The following is a 20,404-nucleotide window of genomic DNA, read 5'->3' on the forward strand; positions in this document are numbered from 1 at the left end:
TCCTTCAAATAAATCTAAACAATTAAAGATGAAGATGATTGCAGTGGCTGAATTAATTCAAAAGCAATTAAAAGAAGTGATGCATATTTCTAAATGTTCACAAACTTCTCTTGTACTGTCGCGTTGCCATGGCCATCTTCTTTGTTTAGAAAATTTGTGACTTGCTGGTATTTATGAAGTTGGGAATGTCATTTTCCTCTTGATCACCCGTGCTGGAGAAAATATGGAACAACTTGACCGGTCTGTTACGATTTATCTTTGTTTATGTTTTCTTGTAATCAGAATCTCTCCCAGCTCGCATCCATCAACTATGACCTGCTTTCCAAGGGTTTGAAGGATGATCCTCCCAATCATGATGCATAAATGTGTTAATCCTCTCATAATTGCCAAAAGCTTTTAGGCGATTGGTTCGGTATTCGTCCTTTTATTTGTAATGTTCTGTACATGTTCGTGTAAGTCTTTCTTAGCTTCTCTACATCCCTTAACAACTTTATTTGTTATTGGTGTAGTGATTTGATCACTCTTGTAACTGCAGAGACAGAAATATTTTAGAGGCTATATCTTGTTCGAGATGCTCTCTTCCAAATTATAGGCGCCATCTTCAGAACCATGTGGCCTTCAGTTTTCATTTTCCCTTCGTTTCACTTCTCTTTCTCCAAACTCACCTCACAGTGAGTTCAGAACTTCAATTTTCCATTGTTTAAATTGGCCGACTGTTTTACCTTTTTTTCTGACGATTCGTATATTTATGTATTTATAATATATTAATTATATAACAAAGAGAAGCATCATTGTGTACAGCATTTCCTTTGGCATCCACCCTGACCATATTAATATATAGCTTCCAAATCAAATCCACAGGCGTTTGTTTCTGTTGAAAACAAATCAAATCCACAGGCGTTTGTTTCTGTAGTGACTGGATTTATGCTTACAAACAATAAAGAATTTGGGCGCAGACGTTGAACTAGTTTTTCGACCTTACATTTTCTCACATTTGAAAGGCCATGTTCAAACTGTTTTTATTGGAAGCAAAGAAGTTATCGATCGAAATTAAGACACATCTGAAAGTAATTAGAACATTAATCATATTAAAAATCACTTTAAAATATTATTTTAATTGTTCAAAAACAAATATTAAAGTACAAAAATTGTGTTTAGGGCTATAAAGACATATCACAAGTCTTGAATCTGTTCAACTATTTCACTGCATATTTGTACTTGCTGAAAAATAATCTCTCAAGTTTCCACCTTTCTGAACTCGTGAAAATAGTTTTTGTATTATTTATTTTTTTATTTATTGTGGTTAGTGAATTGCATATTTTTTAAAAGAAAAAAAGTATCTTCAAACATATTGGTTTCTTAGATTTTTAGAAACTGACGTATAGATGAATTCTATTGTATCTATATCTCGTAAGTGACAAGTCAAACACAATCATTTGATTAAAGACATATCACAATCAAATACAACAATTTCATTTGTATATTTGTACTTGCTTGGAAAACTAGGAAAATAATATTTTAAGTTTCCATCTCTGTAAGCTCATGAAAATAGTTTAGTTTAGTTTATTATTTTTTGTGGTCAATGAATCGTATATTTTTTAAAGATAAAAAACATATCTTAAAACATATCAGTTTCTTAGAACTGACGTATAGACGAATTCTATTGTATCTATATCTCGCAAGCTCTAGACAAGCCAAACACATAACATTCATTTGATTTTGAATGATTAAAGACATATCACAAGTATTGAGTTTGTACAACCATTTCATTGTATATTTGTACTAGTTTGAAGAACTATGAAAAATAATCTCTCAAGTTTTCACCTATCTAAACTCATGAAAATAGTTTAATTTATTTTTTTATTTTTTTTGTGGTTAGTGAATTGCATATTTTTTAAAGAAGAATATATCTTTGAACATAGCAGTTTCTTAGATTTTTAGAAACTGATGTATAAAAAAATTCTATTGTATTTGTATCTCGTAAGCTCTAGACAAGCCAAACACAACTTTTCTCCATTTCCAAATATGATAGTTTTCCATAGGGGTGTTCAAAAAAACAATTGAAAACTGAACCAAACCGCAACTGAACTGGAATCGAATCGAAACTGAATGCATGTGGTTCGGTTTGATTTCATTTAAATTGAATGCGGTTCGATTCGATTTAAGTTTAAGACATTAAATCGATTCTAAAATCGAACCAAACTGTAAGATTGTAAACAATCGTGTTAGAGGTTGAACGATCATATATAAAGCTAAACGATCGTGTAAAAACGATTACAATCGTTTGAAAGTTAAACAACCACGTAAAAGAGTAAACGATCGTATAAAAAGCTAAACAACAATGTAAGAGGGTAAATGATTACGATTGTTTGTAAGCTAAACGATTGCGTAAGATGGTAAACTGTCAAATAGAAAGCTAAACGATTGTGTAAATGGTTGAACGATCGTATAGAAAGATAAACGGTCGCGTAAGGTTGAATGATGGAGATGAAAATGAAATCTTAGGAGTGGAGTGATGAAGGGAAAATCGAATATTTAGGGATAAAATGAAATTTTAGGAGTGGAAGGAGTTTTATTCAACGCTATGAAAATATTACATAAATTTATAATTATTTTTTAATATACGATTTATGCATTTAAATTTTAATTTATTCCAAAGTTGAGTGATATGAATTGGTTCTCCCCTTTTAGTTTTTGTATAATTTTTCAATCGAAGTTCATCATTTAAATTCTTAATTTAGTGAAATATAGTTGATTAAGAGAGAGGGAAGGAGAGTCGATTATGTCATAATCATGATTTCATTAAGCTTGTGCTATTCTTCGATTTTCCAGGCAACCCTAGTGTGCTAGTTTCACGATATTACTAAACAAAAGATTGATTGCGAAAATAATTTCCATATCACAAAAAAAATGAACTCTTCCCAAATACATTCCACCAAAATATTTATAAAATATATCAAAATATCACAGTTCATCTATAAAGAATCATTGTAGATATTTGTTTCTATTTGTATTATGATAGGTATGTTTATCTTGATTTATCATAATTTATTACGAATAGATTGCGATATTTTTGTCATATTTGTATGTACTTTTAGAAATTTTGTTATAAAAAGAAAATGAGGTATTGTATTTTGATTTATTTTAATAAGAATCATTCAGTTTGGACTTTAATTCAATACATTATTCTTTTGACTCAAAAAAGGGTCTAAGTTTTGGTAGGAATGATGTATTTAGATTGATTAAAGATTTTTTTAAAAAAAAATTATTTTCACTTGAACTCTTTGTATGAAAGTAGTTAATATTTTTGAAAATTGTTCAAAAATTATTTTAAATGGTTGTTAAATATTTTTTTTTAAAATGATATACTCTCAAAATTAAACACTTAAAAAGGAAACAAAACACACCTTTAAACTCTTTTTTTCTTTCATTTTATCCCCAAAATATCTTATTAAACTTAAGATTTTGGATTTAGTGTTTATTTCAACATGTCATATTCTTAATTCTTAAGTTTTAAGTACCAAATTGAAACCATTCTAAAAAAAATTAAGACCTTTGGTAATCTTTTAGCTTTTGATTTTGTGTTTAAAAATTAAACCTATATATGCTCATTCTATCTTTAATTTTTTTTCTACATTTTACCAAAGTTTTATTGTAATACTTATGTAAAGAAATACTAGTAATACTTAGTCCATTCAAAGTGATCTATTTTTATGCATTCCATCAAACTGTAATCGTGGCAAATATTTTTTGTTTTTTTCTTATAATATTCTAATTTTATTTCGTGTAAATAATAATGTGATACACAGAGATGTATGCATCTTATACTGCCCTTAATAAATTAAACTCAAGTAACCCTTCAACCACCAGAATAAAGTTTCGCTACTATAATTTTATAATAATATCATAGGTAGGTGCAATGAAGTGAAGGGTTTTACTCTTCACTCTCATAAACTAATTATATATACACATTATAATTTAAAATTTTGAATCTATTTGAACTTTCGTACGAATGACACTATCTTGAGAGGCATAAATGAAATCTCACTCAATTTTTGAAAATCTAAGATTTTTTACCATGCCTTATAACATCTTGTAGTGAAATTGCTGAAATAACGAACGCACCAACGTGTAGCTTCTCGATTCTTGCCTCCTCGTTCTTAGCTTCTTGTGCATCTCTCTTGCTCCTCCTGCACTTTGAAATTTCCCATATATATGATTATCCTCGAAAACCTTCGGTGGCTTTTGTTTTTGCCAAAATCCTTCCAGTTGAAACTTCCAAAACCCTGGAAACTTCTACCGTCCCCACCAAGAGTCAATGGTATTTTCTGCGGAAAAGTGTCCAGAAGTAATTTTTCCCCATCAAGAAGAGTGAAGTTACTAGTACAACCATTATCAGCGAGTCTGTGTATGAAGAATGCAACTTCAAAGGCCTACAACAAGACGGTTTTGAGATCTCTATGCCAATCGAAGCAAATCCTTCTCGAGGCTGTCTTTTACTGGGAAAAAGAGCACAAAATTTATAAGATAAATTCAAGCCAAGCACGCAAGAACTAAAGGAGGAATTTAAATATAAAAATAAAGGTGTGGTAATTATTTTAACAAAGCCGTTTAATTGGAGACCGTTTATGAAGATTAAACTGCATCTAATAAATATAACTCAACTTTTGGCAAACGACTGCCTCAACCAATTTCCTCGACTAAATGCCTCACGGGTGATCAACTAGTCATCACCAATAGTGGATCCCAATGAAGGCACGAAAAATGACAATCACAACATATGAAAGGCAGTTATTTAAACAAGGGCGTTTAGGTAGAGAACATTAATGGACAGCTAAAGAAACGTCAACAAATAAAAAAGATGAGCACTCTAGAACAGATGGAGAAAGAACTCCTCTCCTGCAAAGCAAACCTAAGAAAACTCCTACGAAAGCGTTGAGAGATAACAAAGAAACCCCATCAGACTGAAATTCAAAGAACAGGCAGCATACTTCGTCATGCAGCTAACAAAAAATCTTTGGGATCACTACGGAGAAGTTAGAAAGGTGACCTCAAACATTCGAGAATTGCACCATTCCTGATGAAATTGACTAGCAGGAGACTTTGACCAAGAGAATACAATGCCAACTTTTTAAAACCTATCAGATGAATACTACAACATTCCAAAAGAAAAACAACCCTCTGGATTGAACAAATGATACTACAAAAGCCCAAATGACGACTTTGGAACCATTAATGCTATCTGCTCTGGTCATTCTATTGGTGACCAGTGTGACAACATGAAAGTAATTTGCAGTCAGCTTGTGCTAATTTGTTGAAGTTTCTTTCTTTCTGGATCTTTGGTTGTCATTTTGATAGATGTTTTCTAAGGTTCACTCCGAAGTTAGTAAATTTCTTTTGCATTATTTTGAAGAATGTGGAAGCACTATCAATGAAATAAAACCTAAACTTTCGATAATTATCGAAGAATTCTCTTCTTGGATTCTTTGCTCTACTTTTGCATTGGTGGTCTAGACTTTTCATTATAGTAATAATATTATAAGGCTGTCCTTTTGACATTCTCATGCATCCAAACCCCTTTTGACCATTCTTCTATTTTCTAGTCAGTTCTTTTTGAATTCTCTCAAGAAGGTTTTTTATGTTGTAGCTAAGGAGCTAGCCGTCATTCTCATTATCCTCATTGCTTAGCTAGTTTAGAAGATTCTGCGTTCATGATTTATTTTTGGAGATGTTTACGGCTGAACAACAAGCTAATCAGTTTGTTTAGACTTCATTTTCAAGCAAGTTGCAAGTTTTCCCCTTTGTTTGAAGACTTTTGTCTTGTGAAGTTTTGAAGCCGTGTTACAGCCTCACATGATTTTTTTAAGTTCTCGTCTCTCTTGGCTTATTTGCATTGTTCTTGTTGCTCTTATATTTTTCTATGTCTTATTTGTTTCTTCAAGCAATTCTTCCCATGTATTTTTTATCCATATTGCATTTTTTACTTCTCTCCTTTACATAGCTTGTACGATCTTTCATTTTTTCAATGAAAAGCTTTGTTTCTTGTTAAAAAATTAGAAAGACTCTTCACTGAATAATACCGAATGAAGTACTTGATTGAAGACCAGAGTGACGTGTGGCGCTTAATTTCCTGGCTGGAAACAAGGTCTCCTTGATTTTTATCTGCATATTTATCAAAGGTTCCTAGAGGCAACCCTGGCATCACATGAAAATTCAAATAAAATTCAGTAAGTATCACTGGAACATTATACAACATATTTAAGTTTAAATCAGTCGACACTTATTTTGTTTTGCTCCTCATGTTAAAAGTTATGTTTTTGGTCTTTCAACTTCCAAAAAAATTTATTTGATGTTCGCCAATGAATTTTTTTTAATATTGCATTCAAAATAAATCATAGGCTATCTATCTTCGAACTTTAGATACAGTAGACACATAAGATATCTATTAAATGCATTACAAAATTCTAATGACATAAGAAATTAATTATTTGGATGGTAAGAAGAACCAAAATAAACTTTTATTAAAAGTTTAAGAACGTAAGTAGAATTTGAAGGTAAGACTAGAAGATGATAAATATACAAATTTAAGAAGCTCAATAGGATTTTAAAACCATATAACTAATAAACAAAAATGAAAATGATGACTAGTGGTCCATTACCATGAGTGTAAACCTCATCATTCTTAGTAGATGCCTTGAGTAAAGCCAATTCTTTAATTTTTGTGCGTTCTGAGTCGCTGCATTTATCATAACATGAAAAACCCAAAGAAAAAAAACCAAATTATATCATTCGTAACTGAAGAAAGAAGAGAGGACTAAGGAGCAAACATTAATTCTATAGCTTTTCAGCAGTGCACATGCAAAGTCACTATTTGTACGATGACATTGAAGTCGAAAGAGAACCAAATTACTGCACATCCAATAGAAAATAATAAAAAAAAGGAAAGGTAAGTCCTCTCCCCTCCCTCCTCCCTCCTCCTCCACCTTTCTCCCTGGTTTAGCCAAGCCTCTCCGACGAGCCCCTCAACATGGAAATTGCCAGCTGCAAAGTTAATCAATTTCATTACTGTATTTGGACAGGGAAAAAAGATTTTATCATTGAAGATGTGGAAGCTAACAAATCTATATCAATCTCCGAAGCTCAACTCTGATGGAATTTGCATACTATTTCTGGTCTCCTCAATAATCTAATAGAACATTTCTTCAAGAAAGATGGTGATACTGACAGAGGGCGAATGAATATCTTCAAGTTCCAAGCCAACTCGGTGTGGATCCTCAGCTGTGACATTTGGCCTTATTTAGGAGGTCACTCTACCCTTAGAATCTGCTCAAGAGCCAATATGCAAGGTTGGTCCTCCTTTCGAAGAATGCTGGAAAACTATGTAGACATAGTAGACTACTCCCATTGGTTCTCAACCATTTCTATTAAAGCTCCCTTCCAACCTTCGGTGGAAAAACAAAGTTGTGCTGCTACTTATAGATCTAAAATCTCCTACCAATCAGTAACTAGATCTGGAAAAATGGGATCTCGCCCGACTTTCAATTATAAAGTTCATTCTCAGGTCTCAATCTGTCACCCCCCTTCAATTAAAAAACAATGGTTAATTGAAAACCATGAGGTGGCTAAGCTTAACTTTGATAACCTCAGGATTATATCAAAACTTTTTGCTTCTAATGATTGGAGATTGATCCACAAATTTCTAGAATCGAAATTCCATTCCAGCATTGTTATTAACTCCCTTTATGATGACAACGCCCTTATCAATCTAGATTAGGGCTCCCTTAGTGACTTCATTGATGCAGCAGGTAAATGGCAAGAATGGAACAATTTTTACTTAAGATTTGAAAAACGGGACAGTGCAAAACATAGTAGGCCACTGGTGTTGAAAAGCTATGGAGGTTGGATTAAAGTGAAGAACTGGTGTAGAAGTACTTTCGAAGCAATCGAAGACCATTTTGGAGAACTCCTAGAAATAACTACTGAAATCCATAATTTTACCAATTGTAGTGAAGCTCATATTAAGGTCAGGAAAAACCAATGTAGATTTGTTCCTTCAAAGATCGAAATTTTTGACCAAAAGAGGGGAAACATATTCTACATTTTGGAGATTTTGAGTTTCTAAACCCTCAATTTCCAAAAAGTCTCCAAGTGTACAAGACGCTTATAGCAATCCCACTGACCGTCTGAGTTGAATGGAGGTTGTGACATTAAATTACCATTTTCAGCCCCCTTTCTGAAGCATAATTCAAAGCCTTCTATCTCTGCAAACAATCCTGACCGTTTAGAGATTTGCAGCTCCAAAATCCAAATTTCTAATTGTCTTTCCAGGTCAGCAAACTCAGGGTCTCCTGTCAAGCATTTCAAATATTCATAACTCCCCATTTTTAACTCTAAAGTTAATTTGTTGCGAGCCTTCCCTTGTCGTGCCGACATTGACAAACCGACGTCCAAGACCTTGGAGTCTCCATTTAGTGTCAGTAGTGAGGAGTCCCTGGGGTTTCCAAATCGTTTTGATTTAAAAAATAATGAAGAAGTTGAAGGGGCTGATATCTCTTCTCTATTTGATGAAGCTAGTGTTGTTCCCATCAAAGGTCCCTCGGAATTGCCTAAGGATCTGTTGCCATTAGTCAATGATTGTGGCATCATTTTGGTTTAATGAAAATTTGAGAACCTTCCTCCTTCTCATACAGGCTAATGAAGATAATTTCTCGATAGTAGAAAAATGCAAATTAGTTTTCTTTCGTGATCTGATTTCATCCACCTTTTAGTCTAATAATCGGGTACTTTGTAAGGTTTGAACGCTGCAGATAAAGTGTTGGGATTTAAGTCTCTTGAACACTTATTCAGAACTAGTTCTCTCATATTCAAGAAAGAGAAAAATTTCTAAATGATGTAGTTAATTAAAAGTTTTAGCTTTTTGGATGTTTTGTCTTCGTCATCATGATTTTCAGTGGACGACAAAGATCTGAAAAAATTTATTTGGGTTGGTAGTTTTGAAGCAACCGATTGATTCTTCTTGGTTTTCCCTTCTCCTTTCAAATTGAAGTATGTGGTGTTCAAAATTTCAGTCAAAATTTTCGTCCTTAAAGAGCTTTGTGACTTTTAAATCGTGTTTCTCACTTTCTTTTGATAATTTTATATAATACATTGAATAAATCAAGGTACAAAATAGCTTATTACATTGGTGAAAAAATAGAGCCCAAAATACTAAATAAAGGAAAAATACAAATAAGAATAAATCCAATATACCCTAATTTTTCTTTAACACCCCCTCAAACTTAAGGTGGTAGAATGACAAACAACTTGAGTTTGTGAAAAAAACGTCCAAATCAAATAAAAACATTTGGGATAGAACCAAAAACCCAAGAGCAAAAAAAAAGAACTTTTAGTCTAAACCACAAACCCACGAAGAAAGGAACCAAGAACTTCCGAGATAGAAACATAGATCCTCGCATAGAGATCTATGATAAAACCCACGAAGAACGAAATAAGAACTTTTGAGTACGAAGAAAGATCATCGATGATCTGTAACAAAACCCATGAAAGGATTTGAAAATGGAACAAAGGTCTTGGAAGCTGGAATCTATGAACAGAACCCAAACTAAAGCTAAACCTAATTGAACCGAATTAAGTGGGTGGACTGAAGCGCACCAAACCAAACTTACTAAAACTAAACTGGACTTGACTGGAAAAAAAACTAACGTGCAAAGAAAATATGAGAGGCGAGAGAGGTCTGTGCGCCTAGGTGTTCGTGTCACTGGTGGTCAGAGCCAGATTTGGGTGGCTAGCGGCGTGACATGGATTTGAGGGTAGCTGTGGCAGATCTGAGCAACGTCTGGTTGCGTGCGGCGGAGGAGAAACAACAGTGTGCTGGGCATGCGAATTCGAGAGTGACGGCGGCGGAATGGAGAAGGGATTTAAGGAGAGAGAACTGGGGCAAACCTCGAGCGTAACTGATCAGTAGAGTGGATCTAACAAACAGAAAGTAAAGAGATGGGCTATGCAAATCTGATCTGTCTCCGTAGACGGCCATATTCGGCAGCGACAGATATCAAACAACGATGGTGGCGGCTAGACTTGAATAAGATAAAATCCTAGAACTCTAATATCATGATAATTTTATATAATATATTGAATAAATCAAAGTACATGATAACCCATTACATTGGTGAATAAATAGAGGTCAAAATATTGATAAAAGGAAAAATACAAATACGAAAAATATTAAATAAGAATAAACCCAATAAACCCTATTGTCCTTTAACACCTTTTACTCTTTCAACTTTGTTGGTTCTTTTTGCGTGGGGATGGATTCTGAAACTTGCGGTTCCTAACACGTAACTCTCATCCTCTAACCATGGACAGATAAATGTTAAATGTGAAGATACTAACATCGAATTCTAGGAGGGAGGGGGGCATAAATCATAATAGTTAAAACTGGACCTGATACGCTTCGGGATCTGAACATTCACAATAAACAGATGATCACCACGAACAGAAGGTTTATTTATATCTGGAATCCCCATGAATGGCAATCTAACTCTATCCCCTGGCTGAACACCAGCAGGTATTTGGAGGTCTTTCAAGCCTTCAACAGTTTCAACCTGAACAAATTTCACGTTATAGGTGACAGAACTCATACTTATTGTCAATAGAAACTGGAGTATACAGCAAAAGGTTTTGGCAGTTTAATAAGCATGATTCTTAGAAGGATCAACATACACAACAGAAAAGAGAGAGGGGTTAAAGGTTTAAATCTCATTTTAATCCCTATAGTTTCGAGTTTGTCTCAATTTGATTCCCTTACACTTTCAAAATGTTCATTTTTGTCTTAAAACAAAAAAGTAACATAAAAAAGAAAAAAACAAAGATATTTTGATCCTTGAATTTTTAAATGGAGCCAAGCTTCTTAATTAATATAGAACTCAAAGTACAATAGAATTATACCATGAGAATGATAGAGAACCAAACAAATAGAGAGGGAGGATCCGGAGACGCACCTAGGCATCTCAACTAGGATGACACCCCTTAGTGCCATCATCATATCCCATATGCAAAAATCCCAAGAGAACATATAGAAACCAAATAGTTCAGGAACACACAGCCACATGAAAACAAACCCAAAACCGAGGTAAAAAGAAGATTACAGGGAAGAAGAAGCAGTATCTAAAAGACCCCCAGCATAAAATCTCCTATTTCTACCAGAATGAATAGGAGTTCCTGTACTAAAATAAAAGCCATAAATATGGCGAATCTTGAGCTTCTGATGAAGATACCATCTGTAAAAGCTTTTTCATTCATGACCCCCAACATAACCATAAGGTGCTGTTAATATCCCGCCTTCAGTGTAATCGCCAGTATTTAATAAGAAGTTCAGGCTAGGTGGAAGGGAACAATTGAATTATCTGATATTGCATAAGCGGGTTCACCAGATTCACCATCTGGAGCCATTAGAGTGAATTTTGCGACAATATAGAGGCCAACGATACCTAAAGGTATGTGGAATGCCTTTGCAATTTTGGGTGTTCTTAAAGCCTCAAAACCATCCGAACTTTCCAATATTGAAGAAGGCGTTCTAAACCATTGTACTCTACAGGGGCCTTCACTTCCTCCAGTAACAGCGCCAGTTGAAGTAATCTTACTATTCTCTCTTATATCTCCAATTATCATCACGCTCGTGCCTTTTGGAGAACCTGGTTTAACTACATTAGATGCCATTGACACGGATTCATCTTCTTGCCCCTCCAAATTGACAGGCACTTATTCGAAAGTTAATTGCCGCCAAACGACATCTTTATGTAAGGTATATTCACACGTACCAGAAGAACCAAATCAAACCTTCCAGTAACCTCGTTCTCATACAACTATTTTGTCCTTAGTATACAACTTTGTTACTTAATAATTGCTTACTTAAGACTCATCTCTAAAATCCAAGTTGTTTTACCGCGTATGGTTTGAAAGAGGATATTTCCATATTGAAGATGTGGATTTCAGAAAAGCTCTCAAAGTGTCAAAGCTCCAACTTGAATGGTTCGTGGAAGCTATTACGAATCTGGTGAAAGAACCATAATGGAAGTTCTTTTCGGAAAATAGAAACGACGGACGTGAATCAGCAAGGCTAACTAAATTTCGAACTCCTTCAGGTTGGTTCATAGGTGTGTAGCACGAAAGGGATCCAGCGACTTCTCCTTTATTCACATCTTCTTAGGTGATTCCAAGAATGGATTGTCTTCATTTCTTAATATGATCAAGGACTTTTTGTTGATTCATAGATACAAACAATGGCATTCCTCCCTGTAGCACGACTCTCTTAAGACGGGATCACGGCCTCCTCTAGCAAACTCCTTGGGCTTAAGCTATGCAGATAAAGCAACGGGTGCCCATAGCAAATCTCAATCAATCATAGAGGGAAAAAAAATTGGGCGAAAGCCATTGGGTCCAAAAATCAAACGATTGCATTAAGGAAGACTTTTCTAATCTCTGGATAATCACGTTTATGTGCCTTCAATGAATGGAAGGACATAAAAGCCCATCTTGAAGACTTGTTCAACATCAAGATCAGCATCAACCCGTTATATGCCAATAAAGCCATTATCAAAGTAACAAAAGAAAAGGTTGAAGATTTGATTATTACACCCGAAGAATGGTTTAACTACCAAAAATTTCACCTATTATTTGAAAAGGGAGATGATGATAAGCATAGTAGAGCAACACATATGACAGAGTATGGAGGTGGCTCTCGGTCAAGAACCTACCCCTTAACCTAGGGAGGAAAGATGTTTTCAAAGTAATTGGTGAGTACTTTGGAGGTTTGGAAGAAATAGCTCTGGATACCCTTAACCTTACTGATTGTTCTAAAGCGAATTTATGTGGGTTACTACTACCAACCAATGAGATAAAGAACACTTTAAGAGGAAGTTTCTTCCTTAATTTCAGTGATATTGAGTCGATTCAAGCTCCATGGTTGATTAAAAAAGATCTTTTACCCAGTGACTTCGCGAATCCTATCGATTTATGTGGGTTATTACTCGCCTGTTTGAGATTAATGATTGGAAAGATATTAAAAAAGTGCTGGAGGATCATTTCCATTCCAAAATAACCATCAAACCTTTATTTGTGCATACAGCTATAATTAAATTTTCTTTATGCAATCTCAAAGACAAGGTTGAGTCCCCGAGCAAGTGGCAGAGATATGGTTTCTTCCATATATTAGTTGAAAAGTGGAATGGCTCAAAGCACAGTAAACCAGATGTTGTGAAAGGTTATGGTGGTTGGATCTCTATCAAAAACTTCCGCTGGATTATTGAAGAGTTGACTTTTTCAAAGCCATTGGAGGATATTTTGGAGGTCTTGAAAGCATCTCTTTAGAAACCATGAATTTGATTAACTGTTTGGAGGCCAAAATAAAGGTCAGTCGATATATATGCGATTTTTTGCCAGCTACAGTTGAATTACAAGATGCATTTAGAAGCAATATTCTCTTAAATTTCGGAGATATGAAAGCAATAGAAGCTCCAAAGGCCATTGAAGAAGCTTTGTTCATTAGTGACTTCAACAATCCGATTGATCTAATTATGATCAATCAAGTTCTTTTAGACGAAGGAGAAACTCCAAATCTACTGAAACCAGAATGGGCCTTTCTTTTCTCAAAATACTCAAAACCAGGATTTTCGAGTAATCCTTTTGACGTCTTGATGGAAAAGGAGGATGGGCATTGGATCCATCTCATGTTCATCAGAAACCCCATCACCAAGTTTCAAAGTTGCCAGAGAAGCACAAAACAGCCGGTACAGAAGTTGAGGAAGTTGAAAAGTCTAATTTAATGAAGACAGAGAAAGTTACGGCCAAGCAAAAACCATCACCCAATAAGAAATCAAAGGAAGGAGAGAAGGCGTCTTTTAAGGAGGACAGAGAAAAGAGTTAATATCTTAACTAATTTGACCAACAAGTTCTCAAGATTTAATAAGGCTATCAAAGGAAAAGCAAAAGTTAACTTGGGTGGAAGTCTAAACATGGAAGATCAAAATTCTAGTAGTTCAATCGTTCCTTTGTTGTTAATAGCAAGCCGTTATCTCTCGTTTATTTCACTCAATTAGCTCCAATATCAGTCAAAAGTTCTGATAATAACAAAGGTCCAATGTTCCAAATGCTAAAAGCTCCAACAGTTCTTCCACTCAATCGTCCTCTTCTACAGCCATCTATTTTTCGAGTAGAATAAAGAGTAAAACAGAGGCACAATGAAATCCCAAAGCACAGGAAGTTTCTCTGCCTTCCAAAGCTTTTCCGAAGCATTTTGTTAGAAGAAAGTGAAAGATGACCATTGCCAAGAAGACTTCATGCAAGGCCAAGCTGATTTTAGAGGTTAATCCAGATAAATTAGAAGAAAAATGCACGAAAATCCAAGCTCAGTGAAATTTTATCCAAATGTACTGATATTTACAAAACGAGGAGAATTTTTCTTTAAAAAAGGAAACAAGCGTCTTCATTAAGAAAATGAAAAGACAAAGTAATGCTTGAGTACAATGAATAGATGAGATCAAAGCCTAAGAGATCAATAAGTGCATCAGACATCTCAACTAGGTCGACATCCCCATAGCACTCTCATGACATCCCAACTTTGATCAAAAAGAAAAACCAAACCTATGCGAATACAATTCAAACCATACATCTAAAAGCAAAATACAATTTTTGCCAAATTCAAACAATACAATTCGAACCATACTCTTTTTTTTGTGTCCAATCAACATATTTAACTTACCTTCACAACGGTACCTAATATTGCCTCTGTATAGTCAATGCTAATGTTGGAGTATAGATGAATACCATCTCTCCAAATTCCATGCTTTTCACCTATATGAAGCATGATATAAAGGTCACCGGTCATTCCCCTGCCAAAGAAAGAATGTCCCAGAAAAAAAAAAAAAAGAAAAAAGAAAACATCAAGAAACTGATCTCATAAAAATATAACCTTTGAACAAATGTATAATCAAAGACTATTTTATATATTTCAAGTTAGTAGGGTCAAAGTTAGAATTGGGTATCAAGATTTTCTAATTTAAAAGGTTAGTATGATTAATGAAATTGAAAGCTATATGATATCACAAACTTTAGTAACATTGAGGAGAAAACAATTAAAAGAAAAAAAGTCTAAAATGATAATTTTTTTAAACAGAAACGAGCCTCTTCATTCATTCGTGAAATAAGACCAATGCTAAAAATACAAGAGAATTACACTCAGAGCAAACAGAACAAAATTCTTTCCATCCAAGGGTGTTTCCAAAAAAGGATTCCACTGCCATCACCTAAATTGAAGAGGTCAAATGCATCTGTTTTACGCCATTGTTCTTGAAATGCTAATCCAAGGGCTTCTAAGGCTCACAAATTTTCTTCCACTTGTATGCCAATTGAAAGTACTGCTCCCATGGATGCTTCTAATCACTTGACACCATAGTGAATTTTGTTCAACTAAAAAGCGCAATCCCCACTTAGACAATAATGTCAGATTCTTTTGCTTCAGCTTACCCAAACTGAGACCTCCATCTTTATGTGATTTGACCAAATCCCATTTTGCTAAAAGGTTCAACTTTTCGCGTGCATGATTTCAGAATGCTCTTTATATTTCTAAGCTTTGAAGAGATGAAAAAGGCAGCCCAACCTTGATGGTTTTTGGAGGTCAAGGAATTCGTTATAAGTTGGCAGCACTGTTTATCAAGCAACCAACTGTTGCAAAACCAAAAAGGAGAGGGGCCCCATTCGAATGCACCAGCTTCTAACATGATGGGGAAGTGATCAGAAGTGAGTCTTTCTTGTCGAGAAACCCTGGTGTCAGTAAAGGCTTCGTCCCAAATCAGCAGATATTAAGAATCTGTCCAGCAAAGAGCGTGAGACTGACCTTCCTTCTCTTGACCATGTGAACTTCCCGTTAGATAAAGGAATTTCTAGCAGCTTTGATTCTGTAATGAACTTTCTCATTCCCCTTGTCATTCTGCCTACTGGAAAACGTTCTTGTGTATTTTGAGTGATGTTGAAATCCCTTCCCATACACCAAGCTCTAGTACAGAGGTCTGAAAGAGAAGACAACTTTGACCAAATATGATTTCTTTCTTGATAAAGTGTTGGGCCGTAAATGTTTGAAATCTAGCAAATTTTTCTATTAATTGTACTGCACTTTATTGAAAGAGACTAACCTATTTTCAGGACTTCAATAATCAACACCTTGCTTTCATCCCACATAATCAAGAAGCCTCCTGATAAGCACCCACTATGTTGTTAGATGCAAAGCTAGAGGTCCTTCTAGGATCCTTGCAAAAACTTATAAAGAAAGCTAACTTAGATCAAACCTAGAATCTATGATGGTCACTCTTAGATTCTATTACAACTCACAGATTAGCTTGATCAAGACTAATCCAATGAATAGATTTTTAACATCAAATCTAAAGCAAGATTTGAAAAGATATCACTAAAAGGGTTGAATAAGCACAAATGTTTTAATATTGATATTCTCCTCCCAAAATGTGAAAACTACGATCCTATAATGCCTTTATAATGCGGCTATCAATCTCTTCTCTTTTGGTCTCCTGAATCATAACTTAGGAAGCACAGATACCGACACTCGTCACAACGACACACCATTTTTAAAAAATGTAGGACACAACATGTCGGGGACACATCGATTTTTTAGTAAAAAAAGTTAAGTACATGACATGCATATAAGCATATGCATATAAGCATATTACATAACAAGGATTCAAATTAAAAACATCAAAATAATAAGTCTAGAGCCATAAAACATAACAAGTTTTAGTAGAGTAATTAAAAACATCAACGCGATCGGCGAGAGAGATGGGCGGCGACAAAGACTGGCGAGGATTAGGGAAGAGATGGTTCGTGGTCTAGTGGGGAGAATCGGAGAAGAGAGTGTGAATGTGAAGAAACTTAGAAACCTAATAATTAAAAAAAAAAAAAAAAAAGGAAACCTAATAATTATTGTCATCGGGCCATATGGGATAATGGGCTGTTTATTCAGGTTTTTTTCTCCAGGCATGTCTGGGCCTTGTCTTGACTGTGTCGGAGCCATGCTCGAAATTTGAATAAAAAATGGACAAACCAACTGGCGTGTCAGAGACGTGTAGAGGCGTGTCAGTGTCAGAAACGTGTCCGACATCGATACTTTGCCATCTTAGGAGTGTCGGTGCTTCTTAGATCATAACTATGTGATATGAAACCCCTAGGCATTAGATCTAAGAACCATGTTAAACAACAAAACTCAAAGAATGCAACCCCAACAGCCCTAAAATCGATTTGATTTCAACCCCTAAAATAGGTCAGCTTCAAGTTACTTGGTGATCTAAGAAACCAAGGATTGGACAAAGTTAGAAACTCCCATCAACCCTCGATCTTCAAAGCACTCCATAAGCAAGACAGATCAATTCTCACTTGAATGCTTCAAATATTCGTGCATTCTATCACAAGAACACACAAGAACAAAATTCTACATTTTAGAAATTTTCAGATTTCATTGATCCCAAATCTTATTATTTATATGTGAAAATTACAACCTTATTTATACTAATTAAAATATCAAATGAAAAATCACATCATTTAATTTTATGCCCTTTCAACTACTATAATAAATAAAAGTACATTACATTAAATAAACACATAATTCCTTAAACATTTAATTTTAGGACTTTTGGGTTGTCCAAATAACTTTTCAACTTCCAAGTATTGCATCTCTTCAACTTCTTCTTTTGATTCAATTTCTTGATTTGTATCACTATGTCTGGATTTACTTTCTTCACAAGTCTTCATCCTAACTACTTCTTCCTTAGATCAATTCAATTTCATAGGCTGCTAAGAACGAAACCAACTCTTGAGGGGATTGATGCTTGCTGACTTACACAAACGCTCTCTCAAGGGAGGAAAAGCGCTTAGTAATGTTTGGACCGAGAGAATCAATATCCTCTAATTTCTCTGTCTCTGTTTGAAGCTCCTCTTCCTCTATTGTTTCAATTTCTTCACTGGCGATTGATTCTACTTCCAGTATTTCGTCTTCCAGGCTCTTCGCTTTTGTGAGGCAAGAAGTACCTCGCACAAAATTAGAGATTGAGCGAGAGAGCTTGGAGGAGGATTGAAAAAAACAGTACTAGATGAGGGAGGCGAGACTAACCTGGTACAAGCAAAACCTGGAATTTGAATCTTCACATAGCTTTCTTCCAATAAGTCGGAATTAGCCAGGACCGTCCAAGTATTGCGGCAAGAAGTTTTCCCTTTGATCAAGGTCTTGAATTGCTGAGAGATTTTTCTGATCTATAAGAGAGTGGCTTTCTTTGTGGAGGAACTTTTCTTCTTGGATGAAACTGATGAGTTCGGCTGAGAGCATAGAACGAGGGATGGGGGAAAGTTGAAAACACCATGAGAAGGAAGAGACTCTATTTCCTCCTCATTCCCGTTAGTATACCAGAAGCCATGATTTGTCTAAGTAATAAATTTTGTGGGGCCTACCATACATGTGTCGTTTCCTAAAAGGGCTGTTGAGATGTTATGTTGGAGGGAATCTGAAGGGTTAAAAAGAAAAGAATAATTTTTTAAAACATTATATAGCCGGCAGCTATACACTGTTTTGAATTTTGCCGTCTGAAACAGATCTTTTTTGACAAAGGGTCAAGGACTAGGCCATTTTCCGGCCAATCAAGGTCGTCGCCCCAAACTTCCCAAGTGCCTCTAATGATTCTACCTACTATGTACAAGCTTTTCATTATATCAATGAAAATTCTCATTTTAGTTTCAAAAAAAAAAATTGTTGGAAGACCATTCCCTTAAGAGATGACTTGGAAAACTTCCATCTTCTTTACTATATGTAGATAGTATACTTGCACTAGGTTGAAGGCTTTTCTTCATAAAGGTTTTCAAAATAGCAAAAGCATTTTCAGCCAATCATCTTTTAGTTTTCCCACCTCGTGGGTTTTTTAGCTTTCTTCTTAGGTTCTTGGGCTATTTGTTTCCTTGTTTCATTACTTTGTAATTTGATCATTAGTCTCACCCATTACATCAATGAAGGAGCTTGTTTTTGTTTCAAAGAAAGTATCTAATAGTTACAAAAGCTCACTTTGAGTGTTTCATAAATAGAATGAAAAATTACAATGATGAGAATAATATCATCCTTGCAATTGCTGCCACTCTTTTACCATTGCTATAAGAATAAAGTGATTATTAGATTGTTATCATTACTTGTCCAAACCAAACAGCAGCTTCAAATTTGTAATCTATAAAAAGGATAAGAAAGGAAGGGATAGCTAAACCTTTTCTTATCATAACTACCCTCTCTTTGAATTTTCATCGTGGCTCCATCGCTGACACCTGGGGGTATTACTAAGTTCATTTTTTTAATTGATTGCAGTTGACCACTGCCACCACAGCTTCGACATAACTCTGTTATTTTCTTACCATCACCGCCACATTCAGAACATATGGACACCTAAGATGTCACAGAGCAATGAGCTTAAGGTAAATCCACGAGACTAAGAGTTGAATTTTTCATACGACTTTTTTCTAAAAACCAAAATTCATTTGAACACGTGAAATTTGTAAGAAAGCAATTGAGAAATTAAAGTACATTATTGAGTTCTATTGTTACACTTGAAAAGTTTGAGCATTAGACTTTTTTCATTATATCAATGAAAATTTTGTTTCGTTTAAAAAAAGGTACTAGTATTTTTCAGTGGTTCATCCACCAGACTTACGTCTTTGTCTCCTTAAAACTCAAGGACACAGATGTACAACCTACAGAACATATCCTGTTCAAGTAAGATTGTAAAAAGTACTGGTGTTACAATCGCAAATCAGTTTTTCATTACCTTCCCTCACATCAATTGGTAATAATATGTATAAAAGATTTAACATACCCTGACCAAGTATTTTTTGATTCTTAGAATAGATTACTTGTTGTATTATCTTTATGTACTTTGAGACTTTGTCCCATTTCATTAATTGAATGAAAATCAAATTTCCTTTTCCAAAATAAGGAAGAAAAAAAACTACCTGTGACATCATTCCAAATGGTGTTTTCTGAGTTTTGACCACTCCTCCTCTTCCATGACAGTTAGCACACAATTTTATGCAACTATTTGATTTAGCACCCGTACCATCACATTTTCCACATGTCTCAAAAAAGGAAAATTGAATGGCCTGCTCTCCTCCAAAAACTGATTCTTCAAAGCTTAGGTGCAAGGCATAACTGTAAGGTTAAGAGAAGAAAAGGAATGTACAAGTCAGACTATTTTGTAAGCACACATCATCTAATTTACACTAACAAATATGAAAGAATACACAAACTCAGTTCAAGTGAAACCATGATAAGAGCAAGCTTAGATAAATGATCATAATGTAGTAGGATTAGAGTAAA

General features: G+C 34.8%; 2 protein-coding genes across 7 annotated transcripts in view; one reads left to right on the top strand and one right to left on the bottom strand.

The window, feature by feature from the left end:
* LOC103486458 (probable serine/threonine protein kinase IREH1) overlaps window positions 1-803 on the top strand; it is a 43,846-nt gene extending 43,043 nt beyond the window's left edge. The window contains exons 17-18 of one of the 2 annotated variants that reach the window (XR_007816137.1): window positions 283-452; window positions 536-803. Coding sequence is in view for 1 of the 2 variants with exons in the window: in XM_051080467.1 (XP_050936424.1) it covers window positions 283-363 (81 nt within the window). In the remaining variant the exon portion in view is untranslated. Of the gene's footprint in view, window positions 1-282 lie in introns of both variants that reach the window. The other variant, XM_051080467.1, reaches the window with a different exon arrangement.
* Window positions 804-3,911: 3,108 nt separating this feature from the next.
* The window catches only part of LOC103484140 (uncharacterized), a 29,241-nt gene continuing 12,748 nt past the window's right edge, over window positions 3,912-20,404 (bottom strand). For 2 of the 5 annotated variants that reach the window (XM_008443049.3, XM_008441454.3), the window contains 7 exons: window positions 20,041-20,236; window positions 19,302-19,477; window positions 14,759-14,888; window positions 10,444-10,604; window positions 6,660-6,736; window positions 6,081-6,195; window positions 3,912-4,499 (listed from right to left, as the gene is read on the bottom strand). In XM_008443049.3, the coding sequence (XP_008441271.2) occupies window positions 4,316-4,499; window positions 6,081-6,195; window positions 6,660-6,736; window positions 10,444-10,604; window positions 14,759-14,888; window positions 19,302-19,477; window positions 20,041-20,236 (1,039 nt within the window). In that variant the 3' untranslated portion in view covers window positions 3,912-4,315. Of the gene's footprint in view, window positions 4,500-6,080; window positions 6,196-6,659; window positions 6,737-10,267; window positions 10,605-14,758; window positions 14,889-19,301; window positions 19,478-20,040; window positions 20,237-20,404 lie in introns of those variants that run through there. The other 3 variants (XM_008442271.3, XM_017043986.2, XR_001762154.2) reach the window with 3 other exon arrangements.

This window comes from Cucumis melo, chromosome 12 (genome assembly GCF_025177605.1).
Source record: "Cucumis melo cultivar AY chromosome 12, USDA_Cmelo_AY_1.0, whole genome shotgun sequence".
Taxonomy (NCBI): Eukaryota; Viridiplantae; Streptophyta; class Magnoliopsida; order Cucurbitales; family Cucurbitaceae; genus Cucumis; species Cucumis melo.